We start from the raw sequence: 15,438 nt of genomic DNA, 5'->3' as shown, positions 1-15,438 counted from the left end.
TAGGAACATATTTACACACACACACACACACACACACACACACACACACACACTAGGGTTGTTTCCATACCAATAGTTTGGCACCGGTACCATAATGTATTTAGGTACTTTTCTAAATGAAGGGCACCACAAAAAATTTTATTTATTTGAACAAAAAATCTTAGTGCACATGAAACATATGTTTATTATTGTAATTTAGTCCTTCAATAAAATAGTGAACATAGTAGACTACTTGTCTTTTAGTAGTAAGTAAACAAACAAAGACCCCTAATTAGTCTATGCAGTAACATATTGTGTCATTTATACACCTATTATTTTGTACACATTATGGGGGACAAACTGTAAAAATGGACTATTAATCTACTTGTTCATTTACTGTTAATATCTGCTTATTTTCTGTTTTAACATGTTCTATTTCCATCCATCCATCCATCCATTTTCTACCGCTTATTCCCTTTCGGGGTCGCGGGGGGCGCTGGCGCCTATCTCAGCTACAATCTTCTATTTCACTTCTGTTAAAATGTAATAATCACTTAATATTCTCTTCTTTGATAATTTACATTAGTTTTGGATGAGACCACACATTTAGGTGTGGATGTGATACCAAGTAGTTGCAGGATCATACAATAAAATATAATACCTAATAAACCAATAATAATATGGTTAAAAAATACTGATGTAAAGGGTAGGTGTCGCCCTGTTTTCTGTTTTAACACGTTCTATCTACACTTCTGTTAAAATATAATAATCACTTATTCTTCTCTTCTTTGATACTTGACATTAGTTTTGGATGATACCACACATTTAGGTGTCAATCCGACGATACCAAGTATTTACAGGATCATACATTGGTCATATTCAAAGTCCTCATGTGTCCAGGGACGTATTTACTGAGTTTATCAACATAATATGAATTTTGAAAATTAAAAAAAAAGATTTTGTGACAGTAAATATATTGATGTAATCATAGTAGCATTGACTAGATCAGGAGTCACCAACCTTTATGAAAGCAAGAGCTACTTCTTGGGTACTGATTAATGCGAAGGGCTACCAGTTTGATACACACTTAAATAAATTGCCAGAAATAGCCAATTTGCTCAATTTACCTTTAAAAAATAAATAAATAAATTATATATATATATATATATATATATATATATATATATATATTATATATATATATATATATATATACATATATATATATAAATGGGTATTTCTGTCCGTCATTCCGTCGTACATTTTTTTTCCTTTTACGGATGTTTTTTTGTGGAGAATAAATGATGAAAAAAACACTTAATTGAACGCTTTAAAAGAGGAGAAATCACGAAAAAAATTAAAATTAAAATTTGAAACATAGTTTATCTTCAATTTCGACTCTTTAAAATTCAAAATTCAACCGAAAAAAAGAAGAGAAAAAACTAGCTAATTCAAATTTTTGGGAAAAATTAAAACAATAATTTATGGAACATCATAAGTAATTTTTTTCTGATTAAGATTAATTTTAGAATTTTGATGACATGTTTTAAATAGGTTAAAATCCAATCTGCACTTTGTTAGAATATATAACAAATTGGACCAAGTTATATTTCTAACAAAGACAAATCATTATTTCTTCTAAGATTTTCCAGAACAAAATTTTTAAAAGAAACTCAAAAGACTTTGAAATAAGATTTTAAATATATTTTAAAGATTTTCTAGATTTGCCAGAATATTCTTGGGGGAATTTTAATCCTAATAAATTTGAAGAAATATTTCAAAAATATTATTCGTCGAAAAAACAGAAGCTAAAATGAAGAATTAAATTAAAATGTATTTATTATTCTTTACAATAAAAAAAAAAAAAAAATACTTGAACATTGACTTAAATTGTCAGTAAAGAAGAGGAAGGAATTTAAAAGGTAAAAAGGTATATGTGTTTGAAAATCCTAAAATCATTTTTAAGCTTGTATTTTTTCTCTAAAATTGTCTTTCTGAAAGTTATAAGAAGCAAAGTAAAAATAATAAATGAATTTATTTAAACAAGTGAGGATCAAGTCTTTTAAAAATATTTTCTTAGATTTTCAAATTCTATTTGAGTTTGAGAGGAGCCAGATGAGGTGGTTCGGGCATCTGGTCAGGATGCCACCCAAACGCCTCCCTAGGGAGGTGTTTAGGGCACGTCCAACCGGTAGGAGGCCACGGGTAAGACCCAGGACACCTTGGGAAGACTATGTCTCCCGGCAGGCCTGGGAAGGCCTCGGGATCCCCCAGGAAGAGTTAGACGAAATGGCTGGAGGAGGGAAGTCTAGGCTTCCCTGCTTAGGCTGCTGCCCCCGCGACCTGACCTCGGATAAGCTGAAGAAGATGGATGGATGGATGGATGGATGGATATTTGAGTTTGTCTCTCTTAGAATTAAAAATGTCGAGCAAAGCGAGACCAGCTTGCTAGTAAATAAATAAAATAGAGGCAGCTCACTGGTAAGTGCTGCTATTTGAGCTATTTTTAGAACAGGCCAGCGGGCGACTCATCTGGTCCTTACGGGCGACCTGGTGCCCGCGGGCACCGCGTTGGTGACCCCTGGACTAGATACGCTTTTGTACTTGGTATCATTACAGTGGATGTCAGGTGTAGTGTTTGTTTACATTGTTTGTTTACCTATTGTATCCTCCTACGGTGTGTAGTGAAGCATGTTTAGCTATTCCTCGTCCTGCAGTGATGATGCTACTTGCATGAAACATACTTTATTTGTCACCATGGAGACCAGGATTAGTGATTTTTAAGTAGCTAAAACACATTGAATGGATGTTAGCCGCTAGCTGGCTAGCCATGTCTTAAAGCACGTCTTCCTGAGGGTGTTTCAGTGTTATAACTTCACCTTTATCTTGACTTTTTACACCAAACTGCGTCCATTCTCCCTTTTTTGTCTACACACTGTCTGCTTGTTAGTACTCTGTGTGTGTGCACTGCCGTACATGCTCCTCTGCTCATAAAACCAGCAATGTCATGACGTGATGACGCGTTGTCATGTCCGTTTAAATAAAAAAAAAGGGGAACCGGTACTTTTCAAACAGAGTATAGTACCATTTTTGATTCATTAGTACCGTGATATGATACTGGTACCGGTATACCGTATAACCCTAGTATACATATACACACACACACACACACACACGTACAGTAAGTGCACTCGGTTGCATTGCCTTCAGCCAATCATCAATATGGATCCAAGGTAATGATCTTGTCGCGCTCCCTGCTCTTGTAGGTAACATTTTTAAAGGTAGACGTTGAACTTTTGAAGAGTGGGTTGGTGTCCTGGGTTCAGAGAGAAGAAGACATGGGGAAGTCATCATGCTTGTTGGTGCGTGTGTGAGTACATGCAAAAAGTCCCTGGCTTGCAGGGGAGCACAGGTGAGCAGCATCAGACGTGCACCTGTGCCATCATCACCATTTCAATGAGATAACACAACGACATGACAGCAGTCATTATTTTCTAATCTAGATGATTTGGCCCACTTACATGGAAAAGAACACCAACAAAATATTGTTATTCATTTATAACATGCTGGGTCTTGCTTTGTACCCCTTTTAGACAAACCTTCACATGCTGCACAATGAGATGTAAGCATGCGATAAAGTCGACATTTATGTCACTCTGTCTGGAAAATTAATGTTTTTTATGAGCATTTCTGTCATCTAGTTGCAGCATTTCATGACTAATGTCCATAAATCAACATTCTTAATAAATGACAATACAATAAGCCACCTGGAATTTACACTTAGTCAGTACTTAGTCAGCACACTACTTAGTCAGTACACTACTAAGTCAGTACTTAGTCAGAACACTACTTAGTCAGTACACTACTAATTCAGTACTTAGAACACTACTTAGTCAGTACACTACGAAGTCAGAACACTATTTAGTGAGTACTTAGTCAGTACACTACTTACTCAGTACTTGGTCAGAACACTACTTAGTCAGCACACTACTAATTCAGTACTTAGAACACTACTTAGTCAGTACACTACTTAGTCAGTACACTACTAAGTCAGAACACTATTTAGTCAGTACTTAGTCAGTACACTACTTAGTCACCACTTTGTCAGAACGCCACTTAGTCAGAACACTACTTAGTCAGTACTCTACTTTGTCAGTACACTATACTACTTACTAAGTACAGTACTAGGTCAATACTTAGCATTCTACTTAATTATAACACTTAGTCAGTACACTACTTAGTCAGAACACAACTTAGTCAGTACAGTATCTTGTAAGTACACTACTTAGTAAGAATACTACTTAGTTAGTACACTACACTACTTGGTCAGTACACTACTTAGTCAAAACACTACTTAGTCTGAATACTACTTAGTGAGTCCATTACTTAGTCACAACACTATTTAGTCAGAATACTACTTAGTCAGTACACTACACTACCTAGTCAGTACACTACTTAGTCAGAACACTACTTAGTCAGTAATTAGTCAGTACACTAATTAGTCAGTATACTACTTAGTCAGAATACTACTCAGTCAGAATACTACTCAGTCAGAATACTACAAACCCCGTTTCCATATGAGTTGGGAAATTGTGTTAGATGTAAATATAAACAGAATACAATGATTTGCAAATCATTTTCAACCCATATTCAGTTGAATATGCTACAAAGACAACATATTTGATGTTCAAACTCATAATTTTTTATTTTGTTTTGCAAATAATAATTAACTTAGAATTTCATTGCTACAACACGTGCCAAAGTAGTTGGGAAAGGGCATGTTCACCACCGTGTTACATCACCTTTTCTTTTAACAACACTCAATAAACCTTTGGGAACTGAGGAAACTAATTGTTGAAGCTTTGAAAGTGGAATTCTTTCCCATTCTTGTTTTATGTAGAGCTTCAGTCGTTCAACAGTCCGGGGTCTCCGCTGTCGTATTTTACGCTTCATAATGCGCCACACATTTTCCATGGGAGACAGGTCTGGACTGCAGGCGGGCCAGGAAAGTACCTGCACTCTTTTTTTTTTTTACGAAGCCACGCTGTTGTAACACGTGCTGAATGTGGCTTGGCATTGTCTTGCTGAAATAAGCAGGGGTGTCCATGAAAAAGACGGCACTGAGATGGCAGCATATGTTGTTCCAAAACCTGTATGTACCTTTCAGCATTAATGGTGCCTTCACAGATGTGTAAGTTACCCATGCCTTGGGCACTAATGCACCCCCATACCATCACACATGCTGGCTTTTCAACTTTGTGTCGATAACAGTCTGGATGGTTCGCTTCCCCTTAAGTCCGGATGACACAATGTCGAATATTTCCAAAAACAATTTGAAATGTGGACTCGTCAGACCACAGAACACTTTTCCACTTTGCATCAGTCCATCTTAGATGATCTTGGGCCCAGAGAAGCCGGCGGCGTTTCTGGATGTTGTTGATAAATGGCTTTCGCTTTGCATAGTAGGGCTTTAACTTGCACTTGCAGATGTAGCGACCAACTGTATTTAGTGACAGTGGTTTTCTCAAGTGTTCCTGAGCCCATGTGGTGATATCCTTTAGAGATTGATGTTGGTTTTTGATACAGTGCCGTCTGAAGGATCGAAGGTCACAGTCATTCAATGTTGTTTTCCGGCCATGCCGCTTACGGTGAGTGATTTCTCCAGATTCTCTGAACCTTTTGATGATATTATGGAGCGTTGATGTTGAAATCCCTAAATTTCTTGCAATTGCACTTTGAGAAAGGTTGTTCTTAAACTGTTTGACTTATTTGCTCACGCAGTTGTGGACAAAGGGGTGTACCTCGCCCCATCCTTTCTTGTGAAAGACTGAGCATTTTTTAGGAAGCTGTTTTTACACCCAATCATGGCACCCACCTGTTCCCAATTAGCCTGCACACCTGTGGGATGTTCCAAATAAGTGTTTGATGAGCATTCCTCAACTTTATCAGTATTTATCGCCACTTTTCTTGACTTCTTTGTCACGTGTTGCTGGCATCAAATTCTAAAGTTAATGATTATTTACACACAAAAAATGTTTATCAGTTTGAACATCAAATGTCTTTGTAGCATATTCAACTGACTATGGGTTGAAAAGGATTTGCAAATCATTGTATTCTGTTTATATTTACATCTAACACAATTTCCCAACTCATATGGAAACAGGGTTTGTACATATTTTATATATATATATATATATATATATATATATATATACATATATATATATATATATATATATATATATATAGTCAGAATACTACTTAGTCAGTACTGTGTGCCTTTTTTCATTTTTTTCACCCTTCTGACAAGTTTTGTCCATTTTGCTAACGCAGTAGGAGTGCTAAAAAGAGAACAGAGCAGCGTAGAAAAAAGGACGGATCTTGGACTTTAAAAAAAAAAAGGCTATTTGCGAGGAATACATTCATGGCGCTCACAAGCACGCTTTATATCATAGCAAGTTTTAATTGTGATGAGAGCTGACTTTTGTGGAAAATCTATGCCAAAGTAGACTTATTTCACAGCGGCGGCTAATTTCTCATCGTTTGTGAGGGGACCCAAGGGACTTGTGTGTGTGTGTGTGTGTGTGTGTGTGTTTGTGTGTGTGTGTGTGTTTGCAGAGCAGCGCATCCAGGACAGTTCAACTTTTCGTTGTTGTTTTGAACCACCGCCTCCTTGTTACATTAGGTTGATATACAGTTCAAAGTGTACACACCTTCACTAAAATATGGACTTTTGTCAAAGTAGGAACCAATTATTCATATTTCCAGTGTTTCTTATGGAGGAGTGTGCTTCAATATACAAACTTTTTTAACCAATGAAGTTAGTAAATTGGGGCGGTGAGGGGCTGTTGGGGGCCACCCCCCCAAACCTCAACACCCCTCACCCTTCCAATAAACCCAAATATTATATTGCGCTAGCAAAAAGGACAAAACTTGTCAGAAGTGTAAAAAAAAGGTACGAAAAGCTCCGGACTGAAGCGCTGAGCAGTGACTAGTGGTGTAGTACAACAACACTGTGCCCTGATTTTTGCCTGCAGGCGTGACACAAAATGGCAGAATGACACAAATTAGTCTCCATTTAAAAGTGGGTCCACAGAAGAGTTGGGGACTCTTTAGAGGGTTTGGGTGAATGGAGGTTCCACTGCACTGCTGTCGTGACAACAACAAAGTACTTCAGATTCTCACCGACTGCCACTTGGCCTTTGCCCGCTCCGCCTCGAACTTGGCCACTTCTTTGCGGTCGTGGATCGACACCAGAACTTTCCAGACGGCCAGCAGGATGAGTCCGATGCACACGATGGAGAGGGAGACCCCCAGGATGATCATGGGGATGTTGGGTTCCTCAGGACAACCTGCGGTACAAGTAGACTACTTTGTCTCCTCAAATCACCTTCTTGACTGACGGACTGACTTACCGTACATGTGCAGGTCTACGACTGATGGACTGACTTACCGTACATGTGCAGGTCTACGACTGATGGACTGACTTACCGTACATGTGCAGGTCTACGACTGATGGACTGACTTACCGTACATGTGCAGGTCTACGACTGATGGACTGACTTACTGTACATGTGCAGGTCTACGACTGATGGACTGACTTACTGTACATGTGCAGGTCTACGACTGATGGACTGACTTACTGTACATGTGCAGGTCTACGACTGATGGACTGACTTACTGTACATGTGCAGGTCTACGACTGATGGACTGACTTACTGTACATGTGCAGGTCTACGACTGATGGACTGACTTACCGTACATGTGCAGGTCTACGACTGATGGACTGACTTACTGTACATGTGCAGGTCTACGACTGATGGACTGACTTACTGTACATGTGCAGGTCTACGACTGATGGACTGACTTACTGTACATGTGCAGGTCTACGACTGGCGGGCTGATTGACATAACGACTGTCGGACTGACCTAACGCACATGTGTGGGTCTACGACTGACGGATTGACTTATCGTACATGTGCGGGTCTACGACTGACTTGCTGACGGACTTACGGACTGCCGGACTGACTTAACGTACGTGTGCAGGTCTACGACTGACGGATTGCGTTACTGTACATGTGCAAGTCTACGACAGACGGACTGACTTATCGTACATGTGCAGGTCTACGACTGACAGACTGACTTACCGTACATGTGCTGGTCTACGACTGACAGACTGACTTTCCGTACATGTGCTGGTCTACGACTGACGGACTGACTTTCCGTACATGTGCAGGTCTACAACTGACGACTGACGGACTAACAGACTGACTTACCGTACATGTGCAGGTCTACGACTGACGACTGACGGACTAACAGACTGGCTTACCGTACATGTGCTGGTCTACGACTGCCGGACTGACTTACCGTACATGTGCTGGTGTACGACTGACGGACTAACAGACTGACTTACCGTACATGTGCAGGTCTACGACTGCCGGACTGACTTACCGTACATGTGCTGGTCTACGACTGACGACTGACGGACTAAGACTGACTTACCGTACATGTGCTGGTCTACGACTGACGACTGACGGACTAACAGACTGACTTACCGTACATGTGCTGGTCTACGACTGACGACTGACGGACTAACAGACTGACTTACCGTACATGTGCTGGTCTACGACTGACGACTGACGGACTAACAGACTGGCTTACCGTACATGTGCAGGTCTACGACTGACGGACTGACTTATCTTACATGTGCAGGTCTACGACTGACAGACTGACTTTCCGTACATGTGCAGGTCTACAACTGACGACTGACGGACTAACAGACTGGCTTACCGTACATGTGCAGGTCTACGACTGACGGACTGACTTATCGTACATGTGCAGGTCTACAACTGACGACTGACGGACTAACAGACTGACTTACCGTACATGTGCAGGTCTACAACTGACGGACTGACTTATCGTACATGTGCAGGTCTACGACTGACGGACTGACTTACCGTACATGTGCAGGTCTACGATTGACAGACTGACTTTCCGTACATGTGCAGGTCTACGACTGACGGACTGACTTACCGTACATGTGCTGGTCTACGACTGATGGACTGACGGACCGATTTTCCGTACGTGTGCAGGTCTACGACTGACGAACTGACAGACTGACTTACCATACATGTGCAGGTCTACGACTGACGGACTGACTTTCCGTACATGTGCGGGTCTACAACTGATGACTGACGGACTAACAGACTGACTTACCGTACATGTGCAGGTCTACGACTGACGAACTGACAGACTGACTTACCGTACATGTGCAGGTCTACGACTGACGGACTGACTTACCGTACATGTGCAGGTCTACGACTGCCGGACTGACTTACCGTACATGTGCAGGTCTACGACTGACGAACTGACAGACTGACTTACCGTACATGTGCAGGTCTACGACTGACGGACTGACTTACCGTACATGTGCAGGTCTACGACTGCCGGACTGACTTACCGTACATGTGCTGGTCTACGACTGACGGACTGACGGACTGACTTTCCGTACATGTGCAGGTCTACGACTGACGGACTGACTTACCGTACATGTGCTGGTCTACGACTGACAGACTGACTTTCCGTACATGTGCAGGTCTACGACTGACGGACTGACTTATCGTACATGTGCAGGTCTACGACTGACGGACTGACTTACCGTACATGTGCTGGTCTACGACTGACGGACTGACTTTCCGTATATGTGCAGGTCTACGACTGACGAACTGACAGACTGACTTACCGTACATGTGCTGGTCTACGACTGACGGACTGACGGACTGACTTTCCGTACATGTGCAGGTCTACGACTGACGGACTGACTTACCGTACATGTGCTGGTCTACGACTGACAGACTGACTTTCCGTACATGTGCAGGTCTACGACTGACGGACTGACTTATCGTACATGTGCAGGTCTACGACTGACGGACTGACTTACCGTACATGTGCTGGTCTACGACTGACGGACTGACTTTCCGTATATGTGCAGGTCTACGACTGACGAACTGACAGACTGACTTACCATACATGTGCAGGTCTACGACTGACGGACTGACTTATCGTACATGTGCAGGTCTACGACTGACGGACTGACTTACCGTACATGTGCTGGTCTCCGACTGACGACTGACGGACTAACCGAACATGTGCAAGTCTATGACTAACGGACAAACTTATCGTACATGTTCAGGTCTACGACTGACGGACTGACTTACCGTACATGTGCTGGTCTACGACTGACGACTGACGGACTAACAGACTGACTTACCGAACATGTGCAAGTCTATGACTAACGGACTGACTTACCGTACATGTGCAGGTCTACGACTGACGGACTGACAGACTGACTTACCGTACATGTGCAGGTTGTAGACCGTGGTCGTGTCGCTGGCTAGCACGCTAAAGGAGATCCAGCACTCGTTGTCAGACATCAGAGTGCACTGCATAGAGGGACTCTCTTCCACACCTAAAAAGTACAAACATATCACCTTCACTCCCCACATTGTAATAACAATGTAAAAGGATAGCCTGTCTTCTGTTGTGCTGTCATTGGGATGTCTGTATCAAAGACTACAATCTGTAGTCCACCATTGTGTCCCACATCAAGGATCAGCTTGCATGTTGAAACAGATCTGGACTTAAAGGAGACACGCTCCACGGCTCGCTCACACGCTGCATTGAAAGTCTGGTCAGGAACATGTCCGCCATTGTTCTGCATGGACACACCCACTGTGGGAGGAGCCTTCTTCATGTTACACACTTCCTGAGGTCTAGACCAGACCTCACAAAAAACTTTCAAGTCCAAACTAAGGTTGTCCCGATACCAATATTTTGGAACCGAAATATATTTGGATTTTTTTCGATACATTTATAAAATAAAGGGGACCACAACATTTTTTATTACTGTCTTTATTTGAACTACAGTAGCGTAGTTTGCCTAAGTGTTCATTAAAAACAAGGCAGAGGTTTTATTTAACATAAGTCGTTACTTTTTTCCGTACACTTTGATCCCTGCGGGTAATTTATGAATTTCTCTTCGCTGGCGGCCAAAAAACAGATAGTTTTCAACAAACACAAGCTAAGGCGCTAAAAATGTGTGTTATTATTTGTGCTACGGCGCCATCTTTTGGACGGGCCGGCTCATTGCAGGCGCTGGAAATAGAAGTGCCATTCCGTCTTCTCGCCGTCCATAGCGTTTTTTTTACTTGTATGGATTATTTTACAATATAACTAAAACAATTCTTACTTACTAAACCGTCCTGTGTGTTGTAGGAGTGTTTTCATGCCTATTTGTACGTGCATTAGCTAACATGCTAACACGTTCACGAGTGTCTGTGTTAGTATTATCAACTTACAATAGAATTATTTTTGTATTGTTTCAGGTTTGGGAATTCACCAAAACGTCAGCGTGGAGTTACTGAGTCTGTTTAGCTGATTGGAGAGCTAGCTTGTGCAGCCGTGACCATGACTTCTGTTTTGTTCGATCATCCGTTTTACTGCCGTGTTACAGACACCGTTTGGAAACATTTGAGGTATGTACACTTAAAAAAACATAACTCATTTTACAACATATATATATATCTGCGACTTATAGCCTTATGCGGCTAATTTATGGGAAATAAATGTTTTCTAAAATGTAATGTGTGCGGCTTGTATACCGGTGTGCTCTGTATTATGAAAAATATGGCAACAAGTATATTTAATTTTTTTGGGCCACTGTAATGTTACACATTTTGAACAGTAACACTGTGTTTGAATATATTTAAATAAGCATTTTGGCCTAAAATCTTGCTATTTTTCAGTGGAAAACTTTGGACACCTCTGCCTTAATGCAGGATTCTCACATGTTTATATAATTAATGAACAGGATTGAGGGAGCGCAACAACAACAACACAATCTTTAGTCAGAAATGTACCTGCTGTTGTGTTGATGTCAATTCTGGGGAAACTGCAGTTGACTTCACACATGTCAGCGTCGTCCTGGGCTTGAAGATGACACTCCACACACGTCCTGTGTCACACATGCACTAGTGTCATGAAGGACACACAATAACACACAGGTGTCATGAAGGACACAATAACACACACAGGTGTCATGGAGGACACACAATAACACACACAGGTGTCATGAAGGACACAATAACACACACAGGTGTCATGAAGGACACACAATAACACACACAGGTGTCATGGAGGACACAATAACACACACAGGTGTCATGAAAGACACACAATAACACACACAGGTGTCATGAAAGACACACGATAACACACACAGGTGTCATGAAAGACACACGATAACACACACAGGTGTCATGAAGGACACACAATAACACACACAGGTGTCATTAAGGACACACAATAACACACAGGTGTCATGAAGGACACAATAACACACACAGGTGTCATGAAGGACACACAATAACACACACAAGTGTCATGAAGGACACAATAACACACACAGGTGTCATGGAGGACACACAATAACACACACAGGTGTCATGAAGGACACACGATAACACACAGGTGTCATGGAGGACACACAATAACACACACAGGTGTCATGAAGGACACACAATAACACACACAGGTGTCATGGAGGACACGATAACATACACAGGTGTCATGGAGGACACACAATAACACACACAGGTGTCATGAAAGACACACAATAACACACAGGTGTCATGGAGGACACACAAGTGTCATGGAGGACACACAATAACACACACAGGTGTCTTGGAGGACACACAACACACACAAGTGTCTTGGAGGACACACAATAACACACACAGGTATCATGAAGGACACAATAACATACACCGGTGTCATGGAGGACACACAATAACACACACAGGTGTCATGAAAGACACATGATAACACACACAGGTGTCATGAAAGACACACGATAACACACACAGGTGTCATGAAAGACACACGATAACACACACAGGTGTCATGAAGGACACACAATTACACACACAGGTGTCATGAAGGACACACGATAACACACACAGGTGTCATGAAGGACACACGATAACACACACAGGTGTCATGAAGGACACACGATAACACACACAGGTGTCACGAAGGACACACGATAACACACACAGGTGTCACGGAGGACACACAATAACACACACAGGTGTCATGGAGGACACACAATAACACACACAGGTGTCATGAAAGACACACGATAACACACACAGGTGTCATGAAGGACACACAATTACACACACAGGTGTCATGGAGGACACACAATAACACACACAGGTGTCATGGAGAACACACAATAACACACACAGGTGTCATGAAGGACACACAATAACACACACAGGTGTCATGAAGGACACACAATAACACACACAGGTATCATGAAGGACACACAATAACACACACAGGTGTCATGAAGGACACAATAACATACACCGGTGTCATGGAGGACACACAATAACACACACAGGTGTCATGAAAGACACATGATAACACACACAGGTGTCATGAAAGACACACGATAACACACAGGTGTCATGGAGGACACACAAGTGTCATGGAGGACACACAATAACACACACAGGTGTCTTGGAGGACACACAATAACACACACAAGTGTCTTGGAGGACACACAATAACACACACAGGTATCATGAAGGACACAATAACATACACCGGTGTCATGGAGGACACACAATAACACACACAGGTGTCATGAAAGACACATGATAACACACACAGGTGTCATGAAAGACACACGATAACACACATAGGTGTCATGAAGGACACACAATTACACACACAGGTGTCATGAAGGACACACGATAACACACACGTGTCATGAAGGACACACGATAACACACACAGGTGTCACGAAGGACACACGATAACACACACAGGTGTCACGGAGGACACACAATAACACACACAGGTGTCACGGAGGACACACAATAACACACACAGGTGTCATGGAGGACACACGATAACACACACAGGTGTCATGAAGGACACACGATAACACACACAGGTGTCATGAAGGACACACAATTACACACACAGGTGTCATGGAGGACACACAATAACACACACAGGTGTCATGGAGAACACACAATAACACACACAGGTGTCATGAAGGACACACAATAACACACAGGTGTCATGAAGGACACACAATAACACACACAGCTTTCATGAAGGACACACAATAACACACACAGGTGTCATGGAGAACACACAATAACACACACAGGTGTCATGAAGGACACACAATAACACACACAGGTGTCATGAAGGACACACAATAACACACACAGGTGTCATGGAGGACACACAATAACACACACAGGTGTCATGGAGGACACACAATAACACACACAGGTGTCATGAAGGACACACAATAGTTTGTGTGACTACAGACAAATGTCTCACCAAGTTATCAAATGACAACAAAGTGACTTTGGAGGAGAGAAAAGAACTTCACTTTGGTGTTGGGCGACATGACTTCTTCTCACCTGTCATCTGTGTCACCTGCCATCTGTTTCACCTGTGACATGTCACATGTGTCACTTATGTCACCCGTGTCATCTGTAACCTGTGTCACCTGTCTCTTGTCACTTGTCACCTGTAACCTGTGTCACTTGTGATATGTCACATGTGTCACCTATGTCACCCGTGCCATCTGTAACCTGTAAACCGTGTCACCTGTGTCACCTGTAACCCCTGTCACCTGTCTCTTGTCACCTGTAAACTGTGTCACCTGTAACCTGTGTCACTTGTGACATGTCACCTGTGTCACCTGCCACCTTTGTCACCTGTGTCATCTGTAACCTGTGTCATCTCTAACCTGTAACCTGTGTCACCTGTAACCCGTGTCACCTGTGTCATCTGTAACCTGTGTGCACCTGTAACCCGTGTCACCTGTAACCCATGTCACCTGTTTCTTGTCACTTGTGACCTGTAAACTGTGTCACCTGTAACCTTTGTCACTTGTGACATGTCACCTGCCAACTTTGTCACCTATGTCACCTGTAACCCGTGTCACCTGTAACCCGTGTCACCTGTCACCGGTGTCACCTGTAACCTGTGTCACCTGTAACCTGTATCATCTGTAACCCGTGTTACCTGTGTCGCCTCTAAACTGTGTCACCTGTAACCTGTGTTATCTGTAACCTGTGACACCTGTCACCGGTAACCTGTGTCACCTGTAACCTGTGTCACCTGTAACCGGTAACCTGTGTCACCTGTAACCTGTGTCACCTGTAACCTGTGTCACCTGTAACCGGTAACCTGTGTCACCAGTAACCTGTGTCACCTGTAACCTGTGTCACCTGCTGTTTCCCCTGCTGTGTCAATTGTCACCTGACACCTGCGTCACCTGTTACCTGTGTCACCTGTCACATGTCAGCTGTGTCACCTGCAACCTGTGTCACCTGTTCCCAACAAACGGCCAAGAGAGAGTGTGAT

The 15,438-nt window shown here is 42.2% G+C and overlaps 1 protein-coding gene and 1 long non-coding RNA gene across 3 annotated transcripts in view; one reads left to right on the top strand and one right to left on the bottom strand.

Moving 5' to 3' along the window:
• Nucleotides 1–15,438, bottom strand: part of itgb6 (integrin, beta 6) — a 63,790-nt gene that overhangs the window by 481 nt on the left and 47,871 nt on the right. For both annotated transcript variants that reach the window (XM_061887316.1, XM_061887317.1), the window contains 4 exons: nucleotides 11,898–11,992; nucleotides 10,334–10,447; nucleotides 7,165–7,331; nucleotides 1–3,295 (listed from right to left, as the gene is read on the bottom strand). The exon at nucleotides 1–3,295 is cut by the window's left edge and continues 481 nt beyond it. In XM_061887316.1, the coding sequence (XP_061743300.1) occupies nucleotides 3,197–3,295; nucleotides 7,165–7,331; nucleotides 10,334–10,447; nucleotides 11,898–11,992 (475 nt within the window). In that variant the 3' untranslated portion in view covers nucleotides 1–3,196. The remainder of the gene's footprint in view (nucleotides 3,296–7,164; nucleotides 7,332–10,333; nucleotides 10,448–11,897; nucleotides 11,993–15,438) is intronic.
• The window catches only part of LOC133542992 (uncharacterized), a 35,500-nt gene that overhangs the window by 5,436 nt on the left and 14,626 nt on the right, over nucleotides 1–15,438 (top strand). Inside the window, exon 2 of the long non-coding RNA XR_009804275.1 lies at nucleotides 11,364–11,513. This is a non-coding gene — a long non-coding RNA (uncharacterized LOC133542992). The remainder of the gene's footprint in view (nucleotides 1–11,363; nucleotides 11,514–15,438) is intronic.

Source organism: Nerophis ophidion, linkage group LG25, assembly GCF_033978795.1.
Source record: "Nerophis ophidion isolate RoL-2023_Sa linkage group LG25, RoL_Noph_v1.0, whole genome shotgun sequence".
NCBI lineage: Eukaryota > Metazoa > Chordata > Actinopteri > Syngnathiformes > Syngnathidae > Nerophis > Nerophis ophidion.
The sequence above is the reverse complement of the archived record's forward strand: the minus strand, read 5'-3'. Positions and strand labels throughout refer to the sequence as shown.